This window comes from Micropterus salmoides, unplaced genomic scaffold, assembly GCF_014851395.1.
Source record: "Micropterus salmoides isolate LMB-PRFRI ecotype aquatic unplaced genomic scaffold, ASM1485139v1 Ms_hic_scaffold_8, whole genome shotgun sequence".
NCBI lineage: Eukaryota > Metazoa > Chordata > Actinopteri > Centrarchiformes > Centrarchidae > Micropterus > Micropterus salmoides.
The window spans coordinates 31689449-31704737 of record NW_024044570.1 but is presented as its reverse complement, the minus strand read 5'-3'; the positions used below and the strand labels follow the sequence as shown (position 1 = coordinate 31704737).

At 40.7% G+C, this 15289-nt stretch overlaps 1 protein-coding gene across 1 annotated transcript; it reads left to right on the top strand.

Annotated features, from left to right (window-relative positions):
- Positions 1–584: 584 nt before the first annotated feature.
- On the top strand, positions 585–13425 carry uba2 (ubiquitin-like modifier activating enzyme 2). Its single transcript, XM_038706122.1, has 17 exons — positions 585–796; positions 2331–2414; positions 2595–2665; positions 2788–2852; positions 2944–3044; positions 3209–3330; positions 3573–3640; positions 3777–3898; positions 4837–4936; positions 5352–5503; positions 5730–5823; positions 6010–6122; positions 7914–8069; positions 8196–8292; positions 10408–10513; positions 10633–10775; positions 12101–13425. Exons 1-17 carry the CDS (start codon positions 656–658, stop codon positions 12301–12303), a joined length of 1938 nt encoding a protein of 645 aa, XP_038562050.1. The 5' UTR covers positions 585–655; the 3' UTR covers positions 12304–13425.
- The last annotated feature ends 1864 nt before the right edge of the window (positions 13426–15289 follow it).

Genomic DNA, 15289 nt, shown 5'->3' with positions numbered 1-15289 from the left:
TAATAGATGGAATATATCTGTTTGAGCAATGAGTGAGGTAAAGTAAAGGTAACTTAAAAAAACACATTAACAAACACTACTTCAAGTAACTACTCACATCATGTGTATAAATTTATTTTAGATCATTAAATATACACTCGCTTTTACATACTTGTTTGTATATGATAGTTCTTTGTTTATTTTTACCTATCTTTGTTCAGCTTTGTTGTCCTTGTTTTCAGTATGTGTAAAAACAATAAAACTGATTGATTTCTCAGGAGCTTGAGGTAGTTTCACTTCAGTTGTTTAAGCCAGTCTTCCTTAAGATGTTGCTGCTTCATTCTCAGTGGTTTAATTTCATGTATTGTTTTTTTCATGTACATTTTCATGAGATTTTGAATCTTTCTCTACATACTAATAATTTACTGAAAACATGACGTTCTGTACAAGCCTAGCTTTCAATGTCCAATGTGTGGTTTACGGTTGATTGCGCCTTTCCCCTTCAGACCCACATGAACCCATGAATCTGTAGTGGGAAACTGAGTCCACCAAGCCGCCAGGAGGAGCGCCTCAGTATGCTGTCCAGACGGGGGCGGGGCTTCGGGTCTGTAGAAGAAGAAGCTAGCCGCTAGCCTCCCGGTGCTGCAGGGTCTGGTTCTGTATCTAACTGATCAAAATGGTCCAACTGGTGGGTGCCCTCCGAAAAGAGCTCGCTGACTCCCTTTCCACCTGCAAGGTCCTAGTGGTCGGAGCGGGAGGGATCGGCTGCGAGCTGCTGAAGAACCTCGTCCTCACCGGCTTCCAAAACATCGAAGTGGTCCGTTACACTCTTGTTTGTTTGTGTGTGTGTATGTGTGTTAGCTAGCTAGCTGGCTGGCTATCAGCATGCTAGGTCTTTGTGCTGCACAGACTGCGACTAGAGGTGTAACGTTATGGGCTCGGGTTCATTCCTGAGACGTGGCATTCAAAGAAGTAAAACATACGACTGTTCGTGTTGTTTTCTTGATACCCGCTCTGCACCCGAGTGTATAGTTAAGTGGACTGGCCCGGCATGAAGTAGTGAAAAGATCAACACTGCCGTAGCAATGTAGCTGGAGCATTTGGCGCCATTAACGTTGACACTGCTAAGTTAGCTGGACAACTTCTTTGTAATGTGACTGCTAACTGCCAGCACAGACACTAGAGACACCCCTTTGTTTAGCTGTGACAGGTTACATTATGCTGCAAATACTATCACGAGGTATAATAACGATAGACGGGTCTGAAATTCGCGCAGCGCTTGTTATTAGTTGTGGATCTTTGATTTCGAGGGTCAACTGTCAGATGTTTTGCGCTAAGCATTAACGTTAGTGGCTGTCCCTGGATCTCAGAAACCTCTAATTAGGGGCCCTTGAAGGGTGCCGGAAAATTGAATAATAGATTAAAATTCACCATTATTCCTTTCCTTTTGAAAAAGAGCAGAGCATGTATGGATAACTCCAAGTAACTTAGTTAATCAGATAAGTGTCATTGAGAGAGATTTCCCAAGAGAGCTAACGTTAGGGACAAGACGCATAGTAAAACAAACCAGCACACAACAACAGCATGTCTAACGTTAAAGCCAGCTAAGTTAATCAAAAATCAAGCGTCACGTGGATTTTATAAAACCAAACGCAAGAGTCTTGAACATCAGATAGTAAGATTTAAAACTCTCAAAAGGGGAATGAAAGACTGTACTGTAGCAGGAGGGCAGTTTGTAACATTTTAAATGTGCATAGTACCTGAAACCTTTTCTTCCAAATTAGCATGTACTTTTGGAAAATCTAAGGTAAAGTAGTAATTTGATTGTGTACTGTAGTTAAATGAGAGAAGATATGTGCTTTAACAGTAGTGCTCTATAAATGAAACTCTTGAGACTATTGTTCATTGTTGTGAATACAGTTGTTGACTGTTTTGATGGCGGTTTCACACCTTTATTTATTTATTTATTTATTTATTTTTTGTACAACCCTTGGTCACAACAAAAGCCATGAGGCTCATTGAGACAGCATTTTGGACACACAACACACATCACAATTAGCCTTTTAAAGAATCATTGTAGGTCACAGTAAAGGATGGCATACACACAGGTGTTTTATTCAAAAATGCAACTACTAGATGACCAGAGAGCTTTTAAAATGACCTATTTGAATTTGAACCTATTTGAATATATTTGGAGAAAACCCTGAGGATTGGATATGTCCCTATCAGTCATCATATATAGAGGGAGATATTTTTTATCAAAACTGTTATGTAAGCAAAATTGCTATGTCAGAAGCTGTGACAGTGCGTGTGTAACATGTTGATTGGATTTGGCTGTCTGATTTTGGCAGATTGACTTGGACACAATTGATGTAAGCAACCTGAACCGTCAGTTCCTCTTCCAGAAGAAGCATGTTGGCAAGTCTAAAGCAGAGGTATGTAAACGTCAGGGAATTGTCCTCTGTTACTGGTGGCTGTAGGGTTGAGCTGACACCGTTGAACACCCTGAAGTATGTGTGCTGTCTGTATCGCCACAGTGTAGACTGAATACTTTTCTGTTTGCTGTTTGTACATTTCTGGCTCAGTCGGTTACTTATATTCCTGTTGTTGTGCAGGTGGCCAGGGAGAGCGCCTTACAGTTTTGTCCCACTGCAAATATCATTGCCTACCACGACAGCATCATGAAGTGAGATTCTTTGTTTCTTGCTCCTTTTTGTTTCCTTTAATAAATTAAATAGTTTTATCAGACGGACACACTGATGGTTGTGCTTTTACTTTCAAGCTGATTGTCTTTCCCCCCCCCAACAGCCCTGACTACAACGTGGAGTTCTTTAGAAAGTTTGTGCTGGTGATGAATGCTCTGGATAACAGAGGTATTCTCATGTGACCTCACTAAGCAGACATTTTCTTTGTTACTCCTAAATGTGAACACATTCAAGTGAAGAGGACTTTTTGTCTCTGCAGCGGCCCGTAACCATGTGAACAGGATGTGTTTGGCGGCAGACATCCCTCTGATAGAGAGTGGCACGGCTGGGTACCTGGGACAAGTCACTGTCATCAAGAAGGTAGAACATGCACATATTTGTTGTTACTTGTTACAACGTCCATTATATAGATTTCCTGTCCAATAAAAGCGTGAAGGGCAGCGACTACCCCACTGTTTCTCTGTTGCCCTTTTTTCCTTCTTTTATTCCCTTCTGTCCTCTCTCTCTCTCTCCTCGTTCCCCAGGGAATGACAGAGTGCTACGAGTGTCAACCGAAGCCCACCCAGAAGACCTTCCCAGGATGCACCATCAGAAACACACCATCTGAGCCCATTCACTGCATCGTCTGGGCCAAGTATCTCTTTAAGTAGGCCTCAATCTCATCATATCTAAGGACTTGCACCGTTCAAGCGGACTGCAATTCAAACATCGGCACATTTCACAATAAACTCTCATTAGTCTTGCTCTGCACATGCTTGAAAAGAGTCAGTACTAGAATAAATACGATTATGCTGCAAAGGCACTATCATGAGAAAACACCCTTGTAATATACACCATAGGCCTGTATGCTATGTTCTAATGGTCATCTTGCATTGTTTGCCACTATAGTCAGCTTTTTGGAGAAGAGGATGCTGATCAAGAGGTGTCACCCGACACAGCGGACCCAGAGGCTGCATGTGAGTGAGAATGTGGCATTGCATTTGTTTCACAATATTTAATGAGTTATATTCACTCCCTGTTTATGCTGGGTAGTGATACAGGTAGAAATACACAAGCACTCTACACTGTGACGTGTGTGTGTTCTGTAAACAGGGAATCCTGAAGAGACGGCAGCTCGCGCCACAGCCTCAGAAAAAGACGGGGACATCAAGCGAGTCTCTACCAAGGATTGGGCCCGCTCCACAGGATACGACCCCGTCAAACTCTTCAACAAGGTAGCCTTCAAATGTAACTTGTAGGGCTGTTTCAGAAATTCAGATGCAGACTTTGTAACTTAATGCAAGTGTGTGGGATTCTCAGAGTTTATGTTTATGTAACACATTATTATTTGGGCCCCACCAGTGTTTATAACTGTTTTAACCAGAGTAGTAAAGCCAACTTGATGCTAGAGTTGTAGATTTAAGAAAGGCTCGCTGCGGATGCATGTTTATTTACTACATTTGTCATTGCTGCAAATCAGAATGTTAAAGCTTATAGTTTTTTCTTAATATAGGTCAAGAATATTAGACGTAAAATTAGTTTACACAGAAATGATGAATTATAAATACAGCTAAAGAGAAACTATTCATCTCTTCTACCTCAAACAGATGACATGGCAGACTTAGTATTTGAATGTTTGGACTGCGTATTATGCTTTGCAGTGCTAGAACATGAGTTTCCAGTCTTTCCCATTGTTGCATTCTTTTCTCATGTCAAGCAACAAGAGGGGAAACGACAGCTTTACATCCAAACAGCCCTTCATTTTGTGTTGAATGCTGTGCTGTTTATAGGCAGACCAGCTGTTTTGAATTCATAGATTTTTACTAGTTTTAATTTAAACAGTGTTTACATGTCATGCAGTGGATGTAAGGTGCTTACTCAGCCCTTGCAGCTGGCAGATGTAAGAGGGTTTCATTTTGCATACCCTCTACCGTCTGTTAAATACTTGAAGCAGCTTCTGTTCTATTTTCGATTAGAATAGTCTTTTCTCATTTGACCTGTCGGACTTTAGTTTAAAATAGCTTTCAGTGGTGTTTGCTGGTTTGCTTGGTTTTAGTCTCATCCATGGTTTGTAACATACAGCAGTCTGAATAATTAAATCAGCACTGTGTTAGTATATCATCACCACAGATCTACAGTAACAAGCTTGATTCTGATTGGCTCTCCTCCCCAGCTTTTCAAAGATGACATCATGTACCTGCTGACCATGGACAAGCTGTGGAAGAAGAGGAAAGCTCCTACACCGCTGGACTGGCAGCAGCTAGAGAACAGTGGTATGTCTGTTTTCAATATTTATGTCAGAGACAATTTTAGCTTTTGGCTGGATGAAGTTTGGGGGCTTGTTTGCTGCTTGCTCGTTCCATCTCTTCTCCTCCCTGCTGTGCCAAAATTGGCTCCTGCAACTGCCGTAATGAGCAATCACATGCACGGTATTTACAGCAGGTGTTTTTAGGTGGTTACTGCAGAACACTGCATGCCTAACCTGGAGGGATTTACTCATGTTTTCAGTCTGCTGCCATATGAAACATGACTCAGTGTCACTACGTCCCCGTCTACGGAAAAACCCGTAATCTTTCAAGGATGTCATATTATTATGTACATAGAGGTGCATAGTGCATGTGGGCCTGTCTTAGACTTTTTTTTATTTGTTGGTCTTTATGTTCATTGATATTTGTTTGTGTGTCCCAGCATGTCCTCAGGAGGAGTCTCTGGGATCAGGTTTGAAGGACCAACAGGTTCTGGGTGTTTGGGGTCACTGCCAGCTGTTCCAGCACAGCGTGGAGACTCTCCGCTCACAGCTGCAGGAGAAGGGAGAAGGAGCCGAGCTGGTGTGGGACAAGGTAACGCACAAAGTGATCTGCATCAATGTTCGCACCCTTGATGTTAAAATGTAAGGATGAAAAGAGAAAATATACATGTTTAAAGGAAAGTCTGAGATCGTTGACCATTTCAGGATTCTTGCTAGAGAATGCTCAGCTATAGTGAAATGTTAGTGATTCACAGATATATGAAATGTTTGTGTGAATTTAGTACCTTCACTGCCTCCTCTTCCTCATCCTCTGTCAGGATGACCCTCCAGCCATGGACTTTGTTACCGCAGCAGCCAACCTACGTATGCACATCTTTAGCATGAACATGAAGAGTCGCTTTGATGTCAAATGTAAGTTGGTTGTCTCGAGTCTGTTCAACAGGAACTTGGTTACACTGGAAACAAACTATCATGGAGCATTTGCTGTGTTGTATTTAATAAATATATTGTACATGTCTAAATAGGTTTGGGATATCTTAACTCTGTTATATAGTTATAGTGCACATCCGCATTCAGATAATGGTTTGTTTGTTTTAGCCATGGCGGGTAACATCATCCCAGCTATTGCAACAACCAACGCTGTCATCGCTGGACTCATCGTGCTGGAGGCGCTGAAGATCCTGTCTGGGGAGCTAGAATCCTGTCGCACGGTTAGTTGAGCTACCAAGTGTGCATGACTGGTTAGGTTAGTCCAGGCAACTGTCAGGACCTGGATATTTGCCCATGCAAAAACATTTTGACAAACTACTGGATTGAAAGTCCAGGTTAAATTTTGATTTTAAAGTTTTTAAAATATTGCAATTGCGATTTGATTATAATGGAACAAATGGTACCATCAGTCTACTTGCTTTATTATCAAGGAATGCGTGGAATACTGACATTTTGAAATGTGTATTTCTCAACTTGAACAAAGTTAAACAATATTTATAACAATAACTAGTAAAACAGAACAAGAGGAGCAAGTTACTCTATGGAGGGGCAGCTAGAAGCAGCAAATATGAGCACACTGGCTCAATGTACATCTGTCTAATGCAGAGTTTCTATCCACAGCCTAGAGGAGGAACTGTACATGAGTGTATTAAATAAAGAGTATAATGTTTGTTAATAGTTTGCCATTAGTATAACAATAATGTATCAAATACTACAGGCATTAGAATTTCAAAGAATAGTATACTTTTTTACCACTAGTTGAATATTAAATCCAGTTACAGCTGTTGTTTATTCATTAAATCCTTGTGCAAGCAAAAGGCTCTATATTGGTTAATAATTTGTTAATACTAAGTGCTAACTTGTCAATAATCATATTGATTTAATAATTTGCTGTAGCACGTCAAACTTTTTTAAATGTCCCGCTCCATCCAGCCTGTGATGGTCAGTTGACGAAAAGTGACACACAAGCACATTTTGTTGAACAACAAAAGGCACCAATACAGCTAACGTTAAATGGTCAGCTGTTGTGGAAATTATATTCCTGGTGAGGGGTTGAGCAAAGAATTGAGTTACAACCAACCGTTGTCTTTGAAGAATTCATTTAACAAAAGAGAATAAACAGAAAAGTAGTAAAACACATATACAGCTGATCCAGAGACCTGCTGCCTAGGGCAGCTTCGGGCATCTGGACCCGAGCAAAGGGATGCATCATCATTTACACAGTCTAGATTTCTGTTCTGTTTTGGGGAACAGAGATCCTCTCTCGGCATTGAATGAATTTCTGTCTTACTGCTTTACCTGCTGCCGACATCTCTGTCACAGAGCAACTGGAGCACCGGCATTTCTCTCGGTGCTCCGGTGGCGAGTCACACTATGTTTTTACCTTAGGGGGTTTTAAGGTAGGTTGTTGTCTTAAAAGTTACTCACACACTGCTCATAAATCATTTTTCTGATTGCACGTAGGCTTATCAGTTTTTTAGGGGCACATGTGAGAGCCGTGTGTGGGCGGAGATAATGAGCAGACTGCAGTGTGCACACAGAAGTCTCAAACACTTTTTCTGCTTTATTAAATGGCACACTCTTTGCGGTTATGTAATCGCGCATGATGACATTGCGATTAGATTAAACGTGCAGCCCTAAGTAAAAATGAGATGTAATACAGATGGAAATGTCCACCAAAAAAAACCTACAAAAAACTGTAATAGTGCAGCCCCTTGACAGAGTGGTAGTAGTAATAATAAATGAATACATAAATAACACATTTTAATATTAAGCACTGGTAGCTGCCCCGCTGTTTGCTGATATAGTATGTATATTGAAAGTTTTTGATATATTTTGCTAGTCTGTTTTAATATGGGAATAAACCAAGTATCTGGAAGTTTTTTTTTGTTTGTTTGTTTTTTTTTAACATTGCGGTTAACATGCTTTGACCCGAAACTGTGTCACGTGAGTATCAGAGCAGAATCCTTTGTGCCGTCTGTCATGCCAGTCTTTGTTTGCCTCTTATGTAGATCTTCCTGAACAAGTGTCCCAACCTCAGGAAGAAGCTTCTGGTCCCCTGTCTCCTGGACCCGCCCAGCGCCAACTGCTACGTCTGCGCCAGCAAACCTGAAGTCACAGTCAAACTCAATGTCCACAAAACCACGGTTCTCTCTCTGCAGGACAGGGTAATAAGATCAATCACAAAAATCCTGAGTGTCACTGATGTGATTTTGGACTCGATTGTGATGATTACTGTTACGGCCTTTTTTACTTGTTGTTGGCTTGAAGTTTTTGTATGTTTTCATCCTCAGATCTTGAAGGAGAGGTTTGGCATGGTGGCTCCAGATGTACAGATAGAGGATGGAAAAGGGACCATCCTCATCTCCTCTGAGGAAGGAGAGACAGAAGGTAAGGAATAAGTAAAGGTACCGAGACAGTAATGCATCAAAATTAAAGCATTTAATTAGGCAAGCAAGAGGCGAAGGAGGCTGAGACAATGACAAAAGAAATGTAAGGGATGGGAGTAATGCAGAAAAGAAGAGACTGATTATTTGGGTTGGTTTGAGAATGAAAAGTGTGCATATTAACTGGCTGGTTTTAAAATTCATTTTAGGATTAAAACGTGATATTTTAAATACAACTGTTGTTTCTAGAGCAGCAACATTAATGTTTACAACTGCAAATAAACTCTGACATCACAATACTGAGTGACGTTTAGAAAGAATAAAAAAACTCAGTCTGCATCAGTCCTTCCTCCTCCTCACTGCTGTTATTCACTGCCTGCAGGTAACATTACCTGGTAGAAGGAGGAGCGGCCAGTTTGTCTACAATGTGTCAAATTGTAACCCTACAGATCAGTCTATGCTAGACGGCACAGAGAGCTTTCTATTTAGCTTGTTAGTAACATTTGGCTGATTGCCAAGCTAACGTAAGCTGTGCTTGTATAAAACCTGTTTACCTTACACCAGGTGTATTGATACCAGAAGTATTCTTTTCACTCGTGAAGGTTTTATTGCACATACTTACAGTAACAAGTGTAACTTCACTTTACCGCCGACAGCGCCACGTCTCTCTCTGCTGGCCACTGTGTGTTTGTCTATAGCCACGTTTCGACCAAAACTACTCGGGACTTTTAAGCGCTCGGATCTCTTATCAAGGAACTAAAAGGTTCCGTCAGCCCATTGCTGTGTGCATTTCCACCGTGGTCTAAAGACCTGCGGAGATTAGGCAAATTAACCAGCTGACAGAGCCTATACGCCATACAAAGCGATGCACAGGCATCATTATTTGGTAATCACTTTCATGAATTTATAAATGAACCTCAGATTTGACTGGAATATAATGACAAACTATAGTCTCAGCTTTTTTGGGTTGGAGTATAATGGGGAGACATGCGATAAAGATCGTAACAAATTTAATAACACTGGAGAGAGCCATAAAATTGTGACAGTTTGGAAGGTTATTAAAACATTTCTAGCCAACAAGAGCCTGCGTAGGAGGAACAGGATTTAAAGAAGCTTTATTTCCTGCTGTAATCGGCTGTTCTACTTGTTTTGGAGAGGAGGAGACCAACTTCCAGTATTTAGAGTGGATCCATCAGCTGTTCGCTGTAAACACACCGCTGCACGCTGGCTGCTGTTTCCGAGCAATAGCCTACATTTAATGCCGACGTACAATCTCAGGCGGACATTGGTGAGACTTGTGTGGCTATTTGATTGTTGATTGTGATTTATTGGTTTGCAAACAACAGTGGAAAAGAGAGGAGCAGTCATAGAAAAGCTTATGTAGGAGCTGACAGAGAGCAGCAGAGGCTGCAGCCTGATGATAAACAGTCCTGGGCCCGTTTGATACCACATTTTGGTGCCATCATTAAAACACATTAGTTTCCTTATCCATTGCATTTCAAGTTAAATCAGATTTGATGCTCGAGACATAACGTCACATTATAGTACCCATGAGTCTCAACAGCAGTATCGATAAGCTCGGACCTTATTGATTTTCGCGTTTTGAGAAATTATAGAACCGGATATCGATCCCCATCCCTCGCAGTGACTGACATCAGTCAGTTAGTCCTTAGCTAAAACACCCACTGGCCACACAGGAGGGGGTTAAAAGAGCGTTTAGTGAATAGCATCTCTGGCACAGTTAGTGAGCTGTGCCTCCATTCTCTGTTTTACAAGGGTTTGTAATTATAGAACTGGAAATGAGCAGTTTGAGGTTGGAAGATTTTATCATAGCACTCAGAATGGATGAGATCAGAGAAGATAATGTGTTTAGAAGGTATTTTGAGTGATGAGAACATTTGATGTATTTTAGAGTTGGGGTTAGAGTTAAGTCAGGGCATGACATCTGGAAAATATAAGATGGTGTTGGGGAAATAGTTAATTGTTATTAAGTGTGTGTGCGTAACTTGTTAGGGAAATAGTTAATTGTTATTAAGTGTGTGTGCGTAACTTGTTAGGGAAATAGTTAATTGTTATTAAGTGTGTGTGCGTAACTTCTATCCTGTCTGTTCATCCACAGCTAATAACGGCAAATTTCTTGCTGATTTTGGCATCCGTAACGGCAGCCGTCTCCAAGTTGACGACTTCCTCCAAGACTACACACTCCTTGTTAATGTCCTGCACACGTATGTACTTTTGTGCATGTGAATGACATATGTTGTGCACAGTTGAATTTGCCTATGTGTAATTCCCTGTGTTTTGTTTTTATGGTGGCTATTGTGTGTGTGTGTTCGTTCATCGGCAGTGAGGAACTAGAGCGCGATGTGGAGTTTGAGGTAGTAGGTGAGGCGCCAGACAAAGCTCCACCTCCTAAGACTAACCAGGAAGAGGTCAGCAGCATCACCAATGGCAACAAAGACTCCGCCCAGCCGTCCACCTCTTCTAAAGGTCAGCAGAAGTGCTTCTTTTTGTTAAGTTCATGTCACAGTGGGGCTGATTGGAGTTTCTCTGTGTTGAATATACTGAGCAGGAATGTCTGAGATATTTTGTAATTCTTTGAGATCTAGCTCTTTAAATGTGTATTCGCAGGTTTTCTGCTCATGTTCAAAAGTTTCTGCACATTCAGAATCTCTCCCACATATCTGTGTTCTTCCAGGAAAAAAAGTCAGAATATTGCAGCCCGTTTGACAGACGCAGTTTGGGAGCGCATGTTGAATGTGATACTGAAAGTAACTGAAACACTTGTGATCAGGCAGAAATCTCACCAAAAATCCACACACGTTAACTTCAGTAGCTCATAAAGTGCTCACAGCCTCAGACTGAGTAATGTGGCGCCTCAGTTTTTAGAATTTTATGTTGCAAAACTCTACCAGTTACGTTACCGCTCGTCACAGCTGTCTGGACTCACAGCACGAGCGGTGCGGTTCAGTTGATTACTATCAGGATGTACACCGGCTTTGCATCATGTAGGCGGGTTGTTATAATTATTATTTTTTATTTCACTGCGTGAGAAATTTAATGTATGCTTTTTAGGAGATTTGGAGAGACTATGGTGTGTGGGTCTGAGGCCCAAGAAGGTCCGGTAATGTAAATGACATGTGTCCATTTACTTTTAATGGACACATTATCTGTGAATATAATCCAATTAATCTTATTTCCATACTGTGTAGACAATAAGTATGTATAGTTATAGATATATTTTGAAAACCGGACCTTGTCACATGTGTATCATCGTGCTAAATTCATTAAGTCCGACCCACTTTGATAAATAGCGGGTCAGACCGTTTTTTTGCCGTCTCTAAGAAGTCACCCACAGATGGAGTGGATGTCCTAGGAGACAATTCAGCAGAACAGTGTCTTTAAAGTGTCTTGGACACTTTAAAATGCTTCCACACAGCCGACATGTAAACGTAATTGTTCAGTAGAATTTATTCGGTCTTTTGACTTATTAGGCCGAACACCGAACGTGCTATGTTTGCTATTTTCGGGCAATTAATTTCGGTGGCCGAACATTCTGTTTATCCCTATTTCCTTTGGGGTGCTGCTGGTACTGCAGTTACCTTTTAAGATAGTAGATACAACATACTACAATGAGGTTTCCACCTGTATTAACCCACCCTGATGTGCTTCTGTTCCTTTGAATGTTTTTGAACTTTATAAAGGCTCAAATTGAAGTCGGTTGTTTGCTTTGAGGCTTAGTGCTCTTGTCTTATGGGGAAGCAAATTGGTATCTTCTTTCTCATCTGTGAACGCTGTTGTCCGTCACCTTTCAGCTCCAGCAGAAGACGATGACCTCATGATCATTGACTCTGAGGAGGAAGGGGCGTCGTCTAGCGCTGCAGCAGTGACCAGCGGCTCCAAGAGGAAGCACTCCGACGCAGAAACGGGCGAGACCTCCACCAAGCGCCCACGGACGGACCATTCAAGTGCAGCAGCTACCCCCGACGATGACGATGACATCATCGCTCTGGACTAACCCGTCCCCCCTGGTCTCCTGAAGGACTGAACTCTTTGAGTGCTTGTCAGTTTGACTCAAGACCGACAGTAGGCTTAAATAAAACACCTCTCTTATGAAGAACAATTTACTGCCCCGGTTCGTCTTTCATCACTTCCTCCCTGAACTGTGTTTGTGCTTTCATACTCCCTCTGCTCTGTCACATGATGCTGTAAATAGATTCTACATTTTAAAAAGTTTTGAAAAACGCATAACTTCCCCTCCCGTCCCCATGAAATGCTTCTCTTGTTGGTTAAAAAAACAAAAACAAGTGCTTTTTTTGTATTTTTTTATAAATGTACTGTATTTCTCATGCTACACAAGTCAGGGTGTTTATGTGCTTTGTGGTCAGGTTAAAAATATTTAAAAACCAAACATTTTCTTGGGTTGTAATATTGATCTCAGTCGTTGTGAAGGGACGGAAACAGACAGACCCAAGAGTCTGCAGCTTGTGGTACTCTAACCCAGGATGCCTGTCTGTGGGTGCTGTTGATGTCTGATCATCTGTGGGTTGGTAAAGCACAGAGGCACTGACTGAGAGTTTGGCCACGTTGTGCCATGGGGCGTTAGTTTGCTACCTCTTTTCTAGAACTAACATGTTTTGGCTGCAAATCCGTAAACATGCCCTCCGTAACACCGCCACAGTGATTTACTCGGAAAAAGCCACGGAGCAGCACAGTGGCGCTAACATGGCTCCCTGTGAAACTGCTCTGTATTCTAAAGGCTCTGGCTGAACACAAGTGGCTTAGATCCAGGCTAGTAGTAATTTAATGTAAACATGTTCCAGTTGCTTTTTATTAGTATGAATTGGTTCTGTTTGAGCAAAGAGGTCAGTTTGTTTAGACAGACGTAGTTGTTTGACCAGAAGCAGTTATTTTTTTATTCATACTGCAGAGGTTAATCTGATAGCAGTGGAGTCCGGTACTGAAATGACTTAAGAACCACTGGCACAAAGTGATACAGTTGAGCTCCTGCTGTCTTCTTCAGTCCTACCCCTGTTTCAGTCCATAATTTCATATGTCATTGTGATCTGACTTCTTGTTGAAAGGCTATGAAAGCCCTTTGGACCAATGTGGTGAAGACAATAAACTGAACAACAGAGGATTCTTGTGTTGTCTTGCTTCTTTGTCTTTCTGAAATACAATTTTTGTACATTTAAAAATGTATTCTATATCCATCCCACTATTATAAAAACTGCAGAGGGGATGTTTTCTGTATATGACTAGTTAATATAGTTTAGATAGCATTTAGTAAGATAAGAGACGTTAACACATGATAACATTTCTTCAGCTTCAGAAATTGATCCAAAGCAAACACTACATGCAGAAACACGTCAGCTTTGCCAGAGTGGCGTCATCAGCACGGTATTCTTTTTTTCTGATGAAAATTAGTTTGTTCCGTTCAGGGATTAAAGTCTGACAGCCATGTGGTCAACTCTGTACAGAGTGTGACATTCTTGAGGAGAGTAACCATGATGCAACAGTGCTACACACCACAAACATACACATGACAGCTCTTTACTATAAACAAGCTTAAGAAAATGTATTTTGATTACATGAAATGTTCACCATGGGATGATAGATTCAGGACATAAGATAAAGATGGGGGGGAAATAAATATAAAACAGACCTCTTTACGAACAGATTTATAGACCAAAGCAGAACCTTTTTCAGGACACATTTAATTAGCATACTGCAGCCAGGACAAGTTTATTTGGATATCACATGTCACACAAAGTCCATTTGAATTTCTTGACATACAGTAATGCATTAAAACACATACAAGAAAGTGCAAAAAATAGAAACCTTTTTAAAAGTTAAGAACAGAGATCCAAGTAAATACACAATGAGAGCAGATGTAAGGGCAAGAGCGTTAATGAGGAGGAAAAGCATAGCTATTACTAATAACGTTAATGAGGACGCCATCAGTGGTGGAAGCTACTAAGTGCATTTAATCAAGTACTGTACTTAAGTGCAATTTTGAGGGACTTGTACTTTATATATTAAGTATTTTCCTTTTATCCTACTTTACACTTCTGGTCCTCTACATTTCAAAGAAAATTATAGTTTTTACCACACAATACGTTATGACAGCTATAATTAGTTATAGCCATGCCATCAGCTTATACAATATGATGCAGTGTTATAGATCAAACAGTCTTTGCAACCTTTAAATGCTGGTTTGGGGTTAAAGCATCAGGAATAGTTTAACTACATTACAATGTACAACACAATAACAATAACACAACAGTCTGAAATAATGAGTACTTTTACGTTTGATGCTTTAATTCAAGATTGCTGATAATATTTATGTAATTTTACTTCAGTAAAATGTTGAATGTAGGACAATTACTTATAATATATTTTTTCACAGATCCTTTTCTTAAGTAAAAGTAGAAATACTACAGTACTGGTACAGGTCAGGTCAGGTGAATGATCTGAGTACTTACTCCACTACTATTGAAAAGCAGAGTTGATAAAATACTTTAAGGAACATAACATGGGAAATACTGACAGATAAACTCATTTGCATTACTGTAGATAGGGCTATCAGTATACAGTTGGAAAGTGTCATAATGGCAGATTGAATTAGTTACCCTGGTTATAGGTCCTGGGCATTATTATTGCATTATTATTATTATTTAGTGATAGACTAAATGCCAGATAAGATTGGCCTGATTAAGATTAATGGGCCCGATAGCTGGCATTTTGAGATAATTAGTTGATACCTGGCTCACAAGGCCCATAAATAAAGAGTGTGAGGGGACACACCTGCAGGCAGCCTTGTCAGTGTGACAGCGTGACAGTGTGAAACGATATTAGCGCTCCCCCTTGTGAGTTTCGTGAAAGTTATGAGCTCTAGATCCCCAAGTCACCATCTACATGTTAACACTGCCATCCTGACAACTGACGGCAAATCTAATTTAGAATCATTGCTGACTAGTGTTTAATATATAATGCAGAGAATA

What these genes read in the sequence shown, in the direction of transcription:
- uba2 (XM_038706122.1), top strand. Translation starts at nt 656, where the DNA reads ATGGTCCAACTGGTGGGTGCCCTCCGAAAAGAGCTCGCTGACTCCCTT. An exon ending in GAATGCTCTGGATAACAGAG is followed by an intron (nt 2,853 to 2,943) that starts GTATTCTCATGT and finishes TTGTCTCTGCAG; the next exon opens with CGGCCCGTAACCATGTGAAC. An exon ending in TTCTCTCTCTGCAGGACAGG is followed by an intron (nt 8,070 to 8,195) that starts GTAATAAGATCA and finishes TTTCATCCTCAG; the next exon opens with ATCTTGAAGGAGAGGTTTGG.